We start from the raw sequence: 16,457 nt of genomic DNA on the forward strand, positions 1-16,457 counted from the left end.
ACATTTTCTTATCCATGCTGTAGAAAATGATCGTCGATTTGTCCCCGTTAACCATCAGAAAATCAAACAAATGTTCAGAAAAAGGAACTTTAAAAAAAAAAAATCCAATGCTGTATGGCCAGCATTACTGAACAAAGGCTGCAAGAGCTTACAAGGATACAGTCCCCATACAGACAAGTGCTCTAATGCAAGCTGGTAAGTGTTAATTAACACAGCTCATTAATACATATAAATAAGGAGAGAGAGAGAGATCTCACAGTCATGTGACCTGGCTCTGTGCTCCTGGCTGATGCCAAGCGTCTGGGTGACTCGCATGTGAGAACGCCGCTCTCTCTGCTGCCACCTAGCGGTCACTCAGCTCATTTGTTCTCCTGCTCCCCCGTCTACTTCTTCATTTAGCCATTTGCGGTAGATGAATGTATCCATGCTGATTAGATTTGCTCTGGGCTCGGGAGGGAGTAATGCATTAACGAAAGGTGATTTTGTAGCTGGCGCCCGGATCTGATGAAGGAGAAGTATTAGTGAGCCGCCCATCCACAGACATAGAGCAGTCTGAGCATTGACCTGTCTACACAGGCTGCACACAGACAGACAACAGGCAGCAGAAGTCTCCTGATCCCTCCGGCACGATCGTGGCCCTCTCCAAGGTGCTGAACCTTCTCCTTGACCTCTTCAAGGGTCTCCACCCTGATAACATGGCAACTGTGGAAATATAGAAGTGGGTTGATTCCATCATCCCTTCGCCTCTATCTCCTGTCCTGGTGATCGAGACCACCCCTGGAAAGCCTGCAAAGACCTGCATTCATCATGGCTACCTGGAAGGATGCTTCACTCTGGAGTCCATCACTACTACTTCTACTATTCGGTATGTAATTCATTCCTGTCCGGTGCTTATGTATTCTTAGCGTGTCATTGTAGAACAATAGATGGGAGGTGGGGAGTGCTTCATTATCAATGCACAGAGCAGTGCAGCAGAAGAGCGGCCATGCAACTTTCAAGTGGCACATATTATATGGCCTTTAAAAATAATCAGATCTGTAAATATTGTTGAGTCATAAATACTACTGAAGCGCACCTACCAAATAGAGAGATCAAGATTTGTTGTTTATTCATGTTTTCTTAAAGTTTACATTTACAAAATGCAAACTTTACTTGTGTTAACAGCAGAACACGGTATCCATGGTATGGAATAGGAATGTTGTGTATATACGATAGCACCAAAACTGCCAAACCATGTGCATGTGATAGGACAAGGTAAAGAACCTGACAAAGACATGGGCAAGACACAAAGAGGAAGAAGAAAGGGGGGTAAATGGGGTACCTGATAGTAAAGGAGGGGTGCCAGGCTCCAGCGACAGACAATATACAAGGTATCGGAGAACCACCTAGAACAAATCCATGGTTGATAACGTGCGAGTCTGGGTTGCTTCGAGGACATGGTATAATATGTGATGGGTGCAAAACAAAAGGTGAGATACACCGGGCCAAGGACCGTCTTGTAGCAAGTACGGTGGTGACTCATTGTAATACAGTAGGGACCACAATTTTGTTTTCTATGGCTAGTGGCACTTTATGGTATAGTCATCAGGATCAGGTAGATAACTGATTGTTTAAACTACAACCAGCATGCCCAAGTCACGTAAGACTGGACAATATTTGGACCAACCCCTGTTTGTTGTTGGCATCATACAATCCATATATTCAAAAATTCACACAGAAATATCAGCTCAGTTATGGTGCTCCCTGTCTCATCCAGTCCCCCGTCTTCAGACCAGGACCCACATCACACATGATAGCAAGCCTTTGGATCCAATGACATACCAGCACAGCTATGGTGCTCCCTGTCTCATCCAGTCCCCCGTCTTCAGACCAGGACCCACAGCACACATGGGAGCAAGCCTTTGGATCCAATGACATAGCAGCACAGCCACGTTGCTCCCCGTCTCACCTATTCCCCCTTCTACAGACCAGGATCCACATCACACATGGGAGCAAGCCTCTGGATCCAATGACATAGCAGCACAGCTATGGTGCTCCCTGTCTCATCCAGTCCCCCTTTTTCAGACCAGGACCCACATCACACATGGGAGCAAGCCTCTGGATCCAATGACATAGCAGCACAGCTATGGTGCTCCCTGTCTCATCCAGTCCCCCTTTTTCAGACCAGGACCCACATCACACATGGGAGCAAGCCTCTGGATCCAATTACATAACAGCACAGCTATGGTGCTCCCTGTCTTACCCTGTCCCCCATCTTCAGAACAGGACCCACATCACACATGGGAGCAAGCCTCTGGATCCAATTACATAACAGCACAGCTATGGTGCTCCCTGTCTTACCCAGTCCCCCATCTTCAGACCAGGACCCACATCACACATGGGAGCAAGCCTCTGGATCCAATTACATAACAGCACAGCTATGGTGCTCCCTGTCTTACCCTGTCCCCCATCTTCAGAACAGGACCCACATCACACATGGGAGCAAGTCTCTGGATCCAATGGCATACTGCTTTCATTTCCCTTGCATACAGTTGTATCTGTACAGCTTGTGTTGAAAACAAGCCTAAAATATATTGTGAGCAATGTTATCAAAGAGCAGAACACAGCCATAATTGGAGGGCCCCTGGGAGCCCATGTGCAGCATGCAGACTGGTTCAGGGCTCACAGGTTAGAAAACATTATGCAGCATCTGTGGATGTTATGATGTCATCACACACATTACTCAGGTTCTGTACCCTCATTTCTCTTATTGGGTCACTGCCATGTGTAGTCCTTGTGCCCCATCTGCAGGTCACTTCCATGTGTTGTCCTTGTGCCCCATCTGCAGGTCAATGCCATGTGTTGTCCTCATGCCCATCTGCAGGTCACTTCCATGTGTTGTCCTTGTGCCCCATCTGCGTTTGGACTACACATCTGCAGGTCACTGCCAAGTGTAGTCCAAACGCCCCATCTGCAGGTCACTGCCATGTGTAGTCCGCATGCCTTATCCACAAGTCACTGCCATGTGTAGTCTGCATGCCTTATCCACAGTTCACTTCCATGTGTAGTCCAAATACCTCATCCACTGGTCACTGCCATGTGTAGTACCCATGCCCTATCCACAGGTCACTGCCATGTGCAGTCTCCATGCCCCATCCACAGGTCACTGCCATGTGAAAGTCCTGATGCCCCATCCACAGGTCACTGCAATGTGTAGTCCTCATGCCCCATCTACAGGTCACTGCCATGTGCAGTCTTCATGCCCCATCTACAGGTCACTGCCATGTGTAGTCCTCATGCCCCATCCACAGGTCACTGCCATGTGCAGTCTCCATGCCCTATTCACAGGTCACTGCAATGTGTAGTCCTCATGCCCCATCCACAGGCCACTGCCATGTGCAGGCTCCATGCCCCATCTACAGGTCACTATCCATGTATAGCCCTCATGCCCCATCCACAGGTCACTGCCATGTGTAATCCTCATGCATCATCCATAGGTCACTGCCATGTGTAATCCTCATGCATCATCCACGGTTCACTGCCATGTGTAGTCCTCATGCCCCATCCACCGGTGGGTGAATCAGATATTTGGAAACCCCACTGTGAACGAGAACCAAACATGTACAACAGGTCATTTTTCTGATGCTGTGCAATATTGCATAGAAACATGATCTGCAAACTAGAGTGGGCCCATATGGGTGACATATGCTGGAAGGACTAATATAGATACAAATTGGCTGGTCTGTGCTTATCTGTCAGAACGGCTTGTTCAGTGTCCTTTAAACAGCCACAGAAATATTCCACTATGCCTTATGTACTCAGCACTGTTGACAAAAATAATGACACAAAGAAGAACTCTAGACTGAATGATCGTCTGTACACAGTCCGCTCCGTGGAAACTGTTAGTGTCATAAAGCTGAACTCCAGGATTTTTGCTTGAATCTTGGATTCTTCCAGATCTGTGCAGTAATCCAGTCACATTCCCTTCCTGTAACCTTCCAGACAGGAAGTTCTTTCCAGCAGGGTCCGAGTATGGCCTCTAAAGCTGTGGCTGAGGATACCCCCATCTAGATAGCTACAAGAGACTAGCTCAAGCAGCGTATAGAGATAGATTGAAGAAAAAATGATCTTGAGGAAACAAAATGGCAATAAAATGGGTAAACGTTTATCAATAGAGAAAAGGCACCTTTCCCCCTAGGACACTAGCAAATAACTGAGGCAGGCTGGGGCATGAACACCCCTCTGTGTTTAAGGTCTTGATCTCAGCACTGCTTTATTACAAAAGGCAAGCTGGGACTGTGAGGGTTATACCAGGAGGGTCACTGGTTTTTGTTTTCCAGTGTCCAAATCAGTGGCAGACCTAAGGAACCAAGGGCCCTGGTGCAAGATTGTTTTTCAGCCCAACAAACCCCCACTCAGAAGCCCATCACACAGTAGGTCTGCCCCTGGATCTCTATATACACAGTGGGGAGCACAGCACACAGTGATCTTTATATACACAGTGCGGAGTATAGCACACAGTGATCTTTATATACACAGTGCGGAGTATAGCACACAGTGATCTTTATATACACAATGATCTTTATATACATAGTGAGGAGCACACACTGATCTATATATACATTGATCCATATATACACAGATATCACAAATATCACTATGTACACAGGAATCTAAGCCCTCTATTTTGGGCCATCCGTCACAATCTTTGTATACGTTGGAACAACAGCAAAGTGGGTCAAAAGACAATTGTTATTAAAATTAGAGCCACCAGTTCACAGATGACACTGAGCCATCAGGTACAACACTGTCCCTTCTTCTTTTCCAACGTGAGGCTTCCCCAGAAGGCCACCAGTGCAAGTGGAGCAGATCACAATCCCCTTCCTTGCCGCCCTCTTTGATGATGTTAGGAGCTGGAACTACCATTGAACTGATATCAACCTGCCCGGTGGTACTCAGCAGGACTATGTGTCAGGGCATTGAAGCCACCCTTGAGCAGATATAAATCCGCTGTAACTGTGGAACTGTAGATCCAGGACCTGGAAGTATTGCACATCTCCCCACGCAAGGTGCTTCTAATCTAAGCAACAGAGAATGGCGCTCAGGTGCTGTTCTAGCTGTTGTGAAGATGTGCAGGGAGTTAGGCCCCATTCACACCTGACCGTTTTGTAGCGCGTCCTACGCTCGATGAACGCTCTACAAAACGGTCAAAAAAATAAATAGCATTACAGTCAATGGTATCGTTCCCACCTGTCCGTATTTCCGCCCGTCCCGAACGCACTACAAAACGGCCCACGCATGAAAAGGTCCCGGAGCGTTTTTTGCTGCGTATTGGTCCGTTTTGTATGGCGTTTTCCATTTGTATACTGCCAAGTAGCCTTTGGAATCGCGCGACTTTTTTACCGCGAATCGCGGTAAAAAAACGCGCGACAGACGCGCATATTACAATATGCATAGGTGTGAATGGGGCCTAAGGATAGGCAGGATATAACGATAAGGATGCTACAAGACTACAAGGGAATACATTTAGATTTTGTACTTTTTTCAAGCAAAACTCTTTCCTAACCAGCAAAACTCCACTGAGAGACTATAAATAATACGATTCGCCCTGCGGTACATCAGTGAGCTCCCTCATAAAATTGAATTGTCAGTCCAGTAAAAGCTTCAAAAACTGTCCTGACCACAGAAAACGAAGTTCGATGTATTGCTAACTGTTTGGCTAGGAACCGGCTCTCACCGGCTGCCGAATATATATTGATGACAGATGCAGAAAGTTCAAGCAGCTGAAAGCCGATCCTGTGATAATGCATTCTTAATTTACATTACAGTCGTTCTCTTTGTAGTATCAGAACCTGAACAGCTGGCTGCATAGTGCAGATATTGACGTATAGTACCGACAACTAATGCAAAGTAACAAACTGCTCATCCATTTTACAGAAGATCGATAAGGAGATGAGTCTATAAAACATTTTGCCCTTCAATCAAAAAACAGTGTAGAAGAGTTTTGAATTGTTACTGAAGCCCAGACCAGCCAACCACCCATATCTCCCTTCCATTCTGCAGTGGGGGGACCGAAAGGGAGTATCTGAAGGGCTGCCATGGGCCCCCCGAGAGTTCTTTCTCTAGCCACTTATAACAAGGCTCCTGATTACAAATGCCTAACTCTTCTGTATTTTAAATAGACTGTTCATTTGAGACACATGACATACAATTGCAACAGAAAATACCATATCTGCTCAGGGTCCCCCTGGAGCTGGGATCTGCAGTGGCACCTGCTAAAGAAATATGGTACTGCGGCCCATCTTAAAACTATAATTATTCTTTAAAGTGACATTAAACCCTCAGATTACCTACGCTCGATGAACGCTCTACAAAACGGTCAAAAAAATAAATAGCATTACAGTCAATGGTATCGTTCCCACCTGTCCGTATTTCCGCCCGTCCCGAACGCACTACAAAACGGCCCACGCATGAAAAGGTCCCGGAGCGTTTTTTGCTGCGTATTGGTCCGTTTTGTATGGCGTTTTCCATTTGTATACTGCCAAGTAGCCTTTGGAATCGCGCGACTTTTTTACCGCGAATCGCGGTAAAAAAACGCGCGACAGACGCGCATATTACAATATGCATAGGTGTGAATGGGGCCTAAGGATAGGCAGGATATAACGATAAGGATGCTACAAGACTACAAGGGAATACATTTAGATTTTGTACTTTTTTCAAGCAAAACTCTTTCCTAACCAGCAAAACTCCACTGAGAGACTATAAATAATACGATTCGCCCTGCGGTACATCAGTGAGCTCCCTCATAAAATTGAATTGTCAGTCCAGTAAAAGCTTCAAAAACTGTCCTGACCACAGAAAACGAAGTTCGATGTATTGCTAACTGTTTGGCTAGGAACCGGCTCTCACCGGCTGCCGAATATATATTGATGACAGATGCAGAAAGTTCAAGCAGCTGAAAGCCGATCCTGTGATAATGCATTCTTAATTTACATTACAGTCGTTCTCTTTGTAGTATCAGAACCTGAACAGCTGGCTGCATAGTGCAGATATTGACGTATAGTACCGACAACTAATGCAAAGTAACAAACTGCTCATCCATTTTACAGAAGATCGATAAGGAGATGAGTCTATAAAACATTTTGCCCTTCAATCAAAAAACAGTGTAGAAGAGTTTTGAATTGTTACTGAAGCCCAGACCAGCCAACCACCCATATCTCCCTTCCATTCTGCAGTGGGGGGACCGAAAGGGAGTATCTGAAGGGCTGCCATGGGCCCCCCGAGAGTTCTTTCTCTAGCCACTTATAACAAGGCTCCTGATTACAAATGCCTAACTCTTCTGTATTTTAAATAGACTGTTCATTTGAGACACATGACATACAATTGCAACAGAAAATACCATATCTGCTCAGGGTCCCCCTGGAGCTGGGATCTGCAGTGGCACCTGCTAAAGAAATATGGTACTGCGGCCCATCTTAAAACTATAATTATTCTTTAAAGTGACATTAAACCCTCAGATTTTTTTAACATAAAACAATACTGTAATGTGCGCCTTACTGTAATCCATGGTTGTTTCCCTTCTCTTTGCTGCTCTTCCTTTTAAATCTGTTCTCATGCTGGGCAGAACTTCTGTTTTGCAGCAGACTGCCTTGTCTCTGAAATGGATACATGGTGTCTGTGTGTAGGTTCACAACCTGAGCCAGCACTACAGGAAGAGGCCCTGAGCTGCAAAGGGAAGTTCTCCCCAAGCATGAGAAGACATGAGGATTTAAAAGGAAGAGCAGCAAAGAGAAGGGAAAAAGCCATGGATTACAGTAAGGCACACATTACAGTATTGGTTTATGTTAAAAAATCTGAGGGTTTAATGTCACTTTAAGGAAACTGGAGCAATTTTTTTGATCAGACTTTGGTCCACCAGACAGGGATCTCTGGAGTCAAGAGACTGTGACACGGAGGGGCCCAACTCAAACACGGCATTTCTATTTTTCCAGTATACGTCATTCATATTACAACTGGAGGTTTGGACTTAGGAAGAAACTGTTCTCAATAAAATATAACATATTTAAATATAGAAAAATCATTATTGTTCTTTTATGACTCACCAATACTGATGTTGAAGGCTTATCCAATCTTTCCAGCTATATTATTCAGCCTGTTGTATTGACCAAGTTACCCAGTGTCTGTGTCCTATTAAAAAGAGAACCAGAAATTATCTCCTTTTCTGCTTTTTTGGAGCACATATCCTATACTTATAATGGTTGCATTATCATGTAGTACTGAGCTATGCATACTGCCTTTCAGTGAAATGGGATAGATGGATAGATAGATAGATAGATAGATAGATAGATAGATAGATTCACTTTATTAGGTACTCCCTTCTAGTACCGGGTTTGGCCCACTTTTGTCTTCAGAACCCTAAATGTGTGGTATAGATTCAACAAGGTGATGGAAACATTCCTTTTAGTGTTAGGTCTACATTGACATGATAGCATCACGCAGTTGCAGTAGATTTGTCAGGTGCAAATCCATGACGCGAATTTCCCGTTTCACCTCATCCTAACGGTGCTCTATTGGATTGAGATGTGGTGACTGTGGGGGCCATTTGAGTACAGAGAACACATTACTCAAGAAATCAGTTTAAGATCATTTTAGCTTTGTGACATGGTGCATTATCCTGCTGGAAGTAGCCATCACAAGGGGTACACTGTGATCAAAAGGTAATGGACAAGGACAACAACAATCCTTAGGTAGGCTGTGACATTTAAATAATGTTTATTTGTCACTAAGGGGCTCGAAGTGTGCCAAGAAAATATCCCCCACACCATTACACCACCAGCCTGAACCATTGACACAAGGCAGGTTGGATCCATGCTTTCATGTTGTTTATGCCAAATTGTGACCTGGCCATCCAAATTACAATTTAGAAGATATGTAGTCGGCACACCATACTGCTTCGGAATGTCATCACTATTCGTAATCCTTTAGCATGACATGGGAATGCAACGTTTCAAGGCCTCACAGGACCCCTTCGTCTGGCCAAGTGTCCAACCATCCTTCCAAATGTTGCAGCAAAAATTGAGATTCATCAGACCAGGCAATGTTTTTCCAATATTCTATTGTCCAATTCTTGTGAGCCCTTGTGAATTGTAGCCTCAATTTGCTGTTCCTAGTTGACAGGAGTGGCACCCAGTGCGGTCTTCTGCTGCTGTAGCCCACCTGCAGCTGTTGAACAGGTGTACCTAATAAAGTGGCCAGTAAGTATATATACTGTACATATATAAATTTTCAAGAGTTTTTGAACACCTCATATATTTCCACTGAAACAAATGCAAATAACTCTTTGACAACCATTTCCATAGTCCTCATGATAGACTGCTCTTGGATTGTATGTTTTCTGATTTGCTGTTTGCCAAAAAGCATGAAACACTTGTCCACAGATGACTTGTATATGTTTGAAGAGCTAACTTAGGAGGAAGGTAAATCAGAATTTAATTTGGTTGTATGGGTCAGTTGGTATGTATTCATTCCAGATGTAATAGATACAGAATGCTGATACCGTGTCTTGTACATAATACAATAAATTAAGAAAACATAATATAAAATATATACTAAATTATTTTGTATGTGGTCAGTGCCCAGCTGATTAGATCTGGACTAACAAGTTTATTCCTTCTTCTGTCTCCCCTTTACTGTATTTTTGTGTGTTCTGTGGCCCTGTTGCCAACCCCATTGCTGTTCTTATACTTTTTTTTCCCCCCACTTGTTGTCCCTTTATCGTATTGTTCTGTCCCTTTATCATATTCTCACTCATTTTGTTGTCTCTGACATGATCCTTTTTGTGTTCTCGTGTATTCCTTTATGCTGCTGTTGTGTTTATGTTTTTCTTTTTCTTGGTCTACCCTGGTGTTGTATGCCCTCCTTGCCTTCTCTGCCCTGCTCCTTGTTTTGGTGTACGTGTGTCCCCTTTTCTTCTTATGCTGGTGATGTCTGCAGTTGGGTTCTGCTCGCCTGTATGTGTTGAGGTTCCTTCTGGAACAGAGGCCGTGCGAGGACAAAATATGACCTTGTTGTGCATCTCCTGCATGCAAAGAGAGGAGGTCTCCGCCATTACCAATGTTGAATGGTACTATGAACCAACAAATGGGAATGGAAACAGATCGCTTGTATGTATTTTGTATTCTCTATAAATATTTTGTAACCTTGACCTGTGTATTTGAGCTATGAAGCAGTAACTCCCTTTTGCCTGGTTTGAACTCGCCCACGATGTTGCAAGGAGATGTAAGGCTAAGCGCTTTGGAAGTTTCTTACAGTAGAGGAGGACATTTTGGACCCAGTTTTTATTAGGATATTGTCATTTTACCAAGATCATTACAAAGATACCTTAGATTAATGTTTAAATACTAAAAAAAAGCCTCTTGCTTACAACAACTGGATGTAGGGCCTTTGTTAACAGTCTGCTTGTGACAGCTTCGTCTCTCCCCATACAAGTCAATAGCAATACAAATGCAGCTTGAGGACAAATGTAGGTGAGAAGGAGGTCAACTGCAAGTCATATGCACCTGTCAATGAACTGCAAATTCTCAGAAGCTTCTCAAACTGATCTCTAAATGTAAGAAAATGACACGAAATATGATTTTTTTATGTCATATTCCTTTTCTCGAAGCATAGGATGGGAAAAGTTCAATAATAGATGATTGTTACATTCAGGTGCATCAGACTTCAAAAATAGTTTAATTTTAGTTAAACTCAGTACTAAAGCAAGCAGAATGCATCTGGAAGTATTAATACAGAAAATTGTAATACAGAATAGAGACTGAAACCGGGTATCTCACTGGTTGTTAGGCAAGATAAACGGTTATTCACAAAAGGGTGAAGAGTTTGGAGAAGGCAGGAGAAGTGAACAATCTAGGACAACATAGCTGAACTGGAAAGTGACCTGAATTGGAGAATGTTTCCGAATCAGCTATGTTGGCCAAGATTGTTCACTTCTCCGGCCTTCCCCAAATTATTTACCCCTTTGTGAATAACTCTGACATGCTCCTTTCTTCAGCTTTCTATACACTGGTCTTCATTGCTAGATCAGCTTCTTAAAAAGTAAAGGTGTTGCTCTTGGCAAATTTCAATGTTTCAGTTTAAAGATTTGGCATTACTATCTCCTCAGTGCGACCTTTTTATAGAAATGCTCCTAGTTTGAGGGAAACAAAACTAAGTAGATGGTGTGTTTGATGAGGAAAATAAACATACTGAGGTTGCAAGAATGTATTCTTGAGGCATATGCTGTATATACTGTATGTTAAATGGTTTATAAAGCAGTCAGTTATGTCTGGTAGACATGGAAATTGCTTCTCTCTAATGATACTCTGTCTTGCCTCTCTCCAGATCTACGAATACATTGACGGAAAGCACACTAGACCTAAAAGTCAGTTTATGGGTCGCATTCATTGGAGTGGGAGCAAGGATCTGCAGGATGTTTCCATTGTATTACATAATGTAACCATCACTGATGCAGGGAAATTTGTTTGTCAGGTTAACCGTACGCTGCGTTATGAGGCTCATCAACACTCCATTCAAAGCAGTTTCGAAATCAGCCTCATTGTCAATGATGTAGGTAAGAGATGCATCATAATATTCTTATTGCCATGAAGGTGCCCTAACCAAACCCTACCTTATCTCCAGGTACCCTGTATAGTACAAGGGTAATTTCTACTTTCAGGTGACCAAAACATATCAAGTCCAAGCTTTTCGGTCATCTTTGCTGAAAACGTTTGCTTTTTTTTTGTAGATGTTATATGTATTTCTTTGTTGCCTACTTAGCAAGGGTTGTTTATTTTGTGTACTGCTCATAAATGATCAGTTGCGTAACAAATGTATCCACAAAGAGGACATCTTAGGCTAGGTTCACACCTGCACTACAGCCGGGACGCGCATCCCAGGGGTCGTGCGGTCCTGCATAATGCAGGCAGCGATTGCCGTGCGGCCCCATTGATTTCAATGGGGTGACATCCGCGCAGCAATCGCAGAAAACACGTACCTCTTTTTTGCGATACACGACGTGCGGTGTGTTCGGAAGCACGGGCAGAATCGCAGCGGGAAAGCGCGCAATCCGTCCTGCGCGACTGGGGTGCCATTAGAAAATAATGGCACCCACAGTGCGATCGGTTCACACCTTGGCGACTCCTCACCGTGCGGAATCGTGCACGATTGTCGCGCGGTGAGGTGTCGCCTAGGTGTGAACCTAGCCCTAGGAAGGACAATAGGCAGCAATGTCTTTCATAATGATGAATGATCTATCTGCATGTCAGCATGATCTATCCCATGATGATCTGTAGAATGCACTTCAAAAGGTCATCATGGGACTTACAGCAGTACTCAGCTGCATCAACCAATTTCTCCCTCTACACCATCTGAAAACGGTAATGCATGAGTCTGTCATTAGGGGTAGCTGTCATTTCTGCCATTATCTGTAAAGGTGGGAGCGGCGTTTTCTGACACACTGATCTATTTCTGTCATAATGGTAGTTTCCTGCAGGCTGAACCGCTGTTGGCAGCAGCTGCACACACTGAATAGTCAGGTTTGTAAGAAGAGTAGGTGGCAGTGAATTCAATTATGACATTGCAGAAAGCCTATGTTCACTAACCCAACCATGGAAACAAAGTAATTCAGCGAGAAATCATGCCGAGGCTTACGCAGAGCAAGACTGACACTGAAAGCAATTGTCTTTACCTTCTTGCACGCAACATTTTATCTTCCAGCATAACATGCTTATGCTGCTCATTGCTTGCTACATTTCATCTGTATTATATATGATCATCAGGATTTATCAAAAACAGAAGGAAAGAAAAGTGTGTGGGCTACCTTGTAGAGCAGGCGTAGGCGTAGTAACCTTGGCACTCCAGCTGTTGTGGCACTACAAGTCCCATAATGCATTGCTAGACTAACAACCATGGGCACGATTTCCATAGACAGATGCATAATGGGATGTGTAGTTTCATCACAGCTGAAGGGCAGAAGTTTGGCTACCCCTGTTCTAGAACTTACATAGAGCTTGAAACAAAGAGAGGGGACATAATGTGAACTGATGTAATACACTTATGTTCACAAAGCCAGGACTCTGTCCACATAGAAAAGGAATATATTAGCACATATCAAAATAAAAGAAGAGTATCCCCTGCTGGCGTGTTTCACACAACCCTGGCCTTAATTGTAAGGGATACATTTCACTTCTCTCAGCAGTAGCCTTCCAATCTCTAGTATAAAATAAGAGCAGCTACTCTGGTAGGGAGGAATAGAGTGAACGTCGCTGCTATGAGGACATTAACTCACTTATGAAGTGAATTTGAGAACACATTCCTGCACAGTGCCTGCAGCTACACAGGTTAGTGAGGACTGGTTTTAAGGGCTCATTTAATAGCTGGATGTCTATAGCTGAGTGAGCAGGCAACCTTAAAGTGACATTAAAGTGTAATTTTATTTTCCCTCCCCCCAATGTTAGTGTAAGCACTTACCTTAAATGATGTCTCTTTATCCGATTGTCTTCTTCTTTCCAGGAGTTTTCATCTGTCCCTCCAGCGGTGCTGCGGGTCTCCGATCCAGCGCGGACTCCTCTGTGCTTGCTGGCACTTCCTGTCCCATGCTGTCTGCATGCGGGTGCACGCGTCCATATACTTACCTTGTGTCTCTCCTCGTCTCCCGGCCAAGAATCTGAATGCGCATGCACGCGCCCCAAGATTTTTCAGATTTTCGGACGGGAGCGCGCGGGGAAGACACAGGTAAGTTTAAACCCTTTTTAAAGCGTTTTTTTTTTTTTATGGTTTTGCATATATCTACTGCTTCTAGCAGTAGATATATGCAAAAAAGGAGGGTTTAATAACCCTTTAAACTGAGCGCTTATATAAATACCCTTTCATCCCTGCCAGACTCCCTCTGTTCCTGTGGACACTTGTGCGTACAAAGACTCTCTATAGCACTCCCAGGGTGTACAATTAACAAATAATTGTGAAATTCCAGCTACAAGAGAGCGACATCTTCATTATTTACTTATGGGGATTAGATATATGGGAGATGGAGCTTAGTGACATTCTATTGTGCCAATTCTGAAAAGTAATAAAGATTCAAAACCCAAAAGATCGATCTAAACCGAGCTTTATTTCCATTCACGCAGCCACCGAAGATTTTACTTCCGTCCTCTCAGAGATCATGATGTATATCCTTCTGGCCTTTCTCACATTGTGGCTTTTGATAGAAGTCGTTTACTGTTACAGAAAAATCTCTAAGGCTGAAGAAGTGACTCAGGAAAGTGTGTAAGTATGTTCTGTGTTCTAAGACAACAATTGAAAGTCAGTGCTGTGTGTGGCACGGGGTCAGATCCATATTACCCATTGTAGGATAGAAATTCACTATTCACCTCCTACAGCAGCAAGCAGCCCTACAATCATTGTTTCTGTAGTCTTAGACTTGGTCTAAAGCTAGCCATACACCTGCAGATTTTCTATGGACGGATGGAAAAAGTGCAACAGATTCCTCCATCTACGCTAAACTGTGTGGATGGAGGAACCTCAGACTGGGCCAAGCTTCAGTATCTTGCTAGTCGGTCCCGCTGGCTGTCAAAATACCTGAACAATCTGATTGGATGCAGGCATTGTTCAGTTATTTTGACAGCCAGAGGGGCCGACTAGCAAGATACTGAAGCTTGGCCCAGCGGGAGATCCCTCCATCCACACAGTTTAGCGTAGATGGAGGAATCTGTTGCACTTTTTCCATCTGAACACAGAAAATCTGCAGATAATCTATAGGTGTATGGCCAGTTTAAGAGATGTTAGGAAGGTTTTATGTACCATCAATATGTATGCAGAGAGATGTGATTCCCCACACAGCTTTCTGAGACAAAAGATAGAAATTCTCATCTAACAAAATGATTCAAGCACCTAACACCTAAGTGCAGATTTAATCACACATTACTGTGCGCTAGGTGCGTTGCATTGCCATTCATTTGAATTGCAGCCCAGTGCACCTCCTGGCTGCTGTGGGCTGCTTTAGGGAACAGAAGGAGCCAGAAAATTGTAAGGGTAGGGCTTCCTTTGCATAATCTTAATCTTTTGCTATTGAAACATCCAACCACTTGTGGGCATTTGTCTCATCTGCAGCAATATCAGATTAATGTTCTGTTAAAAAGATAATTATCACAAAGTGGTTAATTCTCTCCGCAGCAAGATATTGAAACTGCCCTAGCCCCATAGTTGCAAACTTGCTTGATTGTCCTAAATATATCTAAGGTGCGCATGTTCTTTACTATTCTGACTGCTGATACTTTCTCTAATGTATAGCATGAGACATGAGGGCTGGTTTTTAAATCTCCTGCCCTATGCTCTTCCATCCTTTGCGCCACGGCTCCATCTACTGGCATTAATGCTGTGCGAACGGCATTCACCCAGCTATATGTTGAGCAGAAGATTTGTAAATCAGCTCCATAATGGATATAATTTGTCAGCACTGACATTATATATATATATATACATACACTTGTGCTCATAAGTTTACATACCCTGGCAGAATTTATGATTTCCTGGCCATTTTTCAGAGAATATGAATGATAACACGAAAACCTTTCTGTCACTCATGGGTAGGGTTTGGCTGAAGCCATTTATTATCAATCAACTGTGTTTACTCTTTTTCAATCATAATCCCAACAGAAACTACCCAAATTACCCTGATCAAAAGTTTACATACCCCAGTTCTTAATACAGTGTGTTGCCCTCTTTAACATCAATGGCAGCTTGAAGTCTTTTGGGGTAGGTGTGGATGAGGCTCTTTATCTTCTCAGATGGTAAAGCTGCCCATTCTTCCTGGAAAAAATCCTGCAGGTCCTGTAAATTCTTGGGCTGTCTTGCATGAACTGCACATTTGAGATCTCCGCAGAGTGGCAAAATGATATTGAGGTCTGGAGACTGAGATGGCCACTCCAGAACCTTCACTTTATTCTGCTGTAGCCAATGACAGGTCTACTTGGCCTTGTGTTTAGGATCATTGTCATGTTGGAATGTCCAAGTACGTCCCATGCGCAGCTTCCGGGCTGATGCATGCAAATTGTCCTCTAGTATCCTTTGATAACATACTGCGTTCATCGTGCCATGAATTCTGACCAACTTCCCTGTGCCTTTGTAGCTCACACATCCCCAAAACATCAGCGACCCACCTCTGTGTTTCACAGTAGGAATGGTGTACTTTTCATGATAGGCCTTGTTGACTGCTCTCCAAATGTGGCGTTTATGGTTGTGGCCGAAAAGCTAAATTTTGGTCTCATCACTCCAAATGACTTTGTGCCAGAAGGTTTGAGGCTTGTCTCTGTGCTGTTTGGCGTATTGTAAGTGGGATACTTTGTGGCATTTGCGTAGTAATGGCTTTCTTCTGGCGACTCGACCATCCAGCCCATCTTTCTTCAAGTGCCTCCTTATTGTGCATCTTGCAACAGCCTCACCAC

The 16,457-nt window shown here is 43.7% G+C and overlaps 1 protein-coding gene across 1 annotated transcript in view; it reads left to right on the top strand.

Annotated features, from left to right (window-relative positions):
* Positions 1-374: 374 nt before the first annotated feature.
* SCN3B (sodium voltage-gated channel beta subunit 3) overlaps positions 375-16,457 on the top strand; it is a 21,898-nt gene continuing 5,815 nt past the window's right edge. The window contains exons 1-4 of the mRNA XM_018560888.1: positions 375-865; positions 9,973-10,142; positions 11,359-11,587; positions 14,142-14,280. Of these exons, the coding sequence (XP_018416390.1) occupies positions 808-865; positions 9,973-10,142; positions 11,359-11,587; positions 14,142-14,280 (596 nt within the window). The 5' untranslated portion in view covers positions 375-807. The remainder of the gene's footprint in view (positions 866-9,972; positions 10,143-11,358; positions 11,588-14,141; positions 14,281-16,457) is intronic.

Source organism: Nanorana parkeri, unplaced genomic scaffold, assembly GCF_000935625.1.
Source record: "Nanorana parkeri isolate BGI_ZX_2015 unplaced genomic scaffold, ASM93562v1 scaffold485, whole genome shotgun sequence".
Taxonomy (NCBI): Eukaryota; Metazoa; Chordata; class Amphibia; order Anura; family Dicroglossidae; genus Nanorana; species Nanorana parkeri.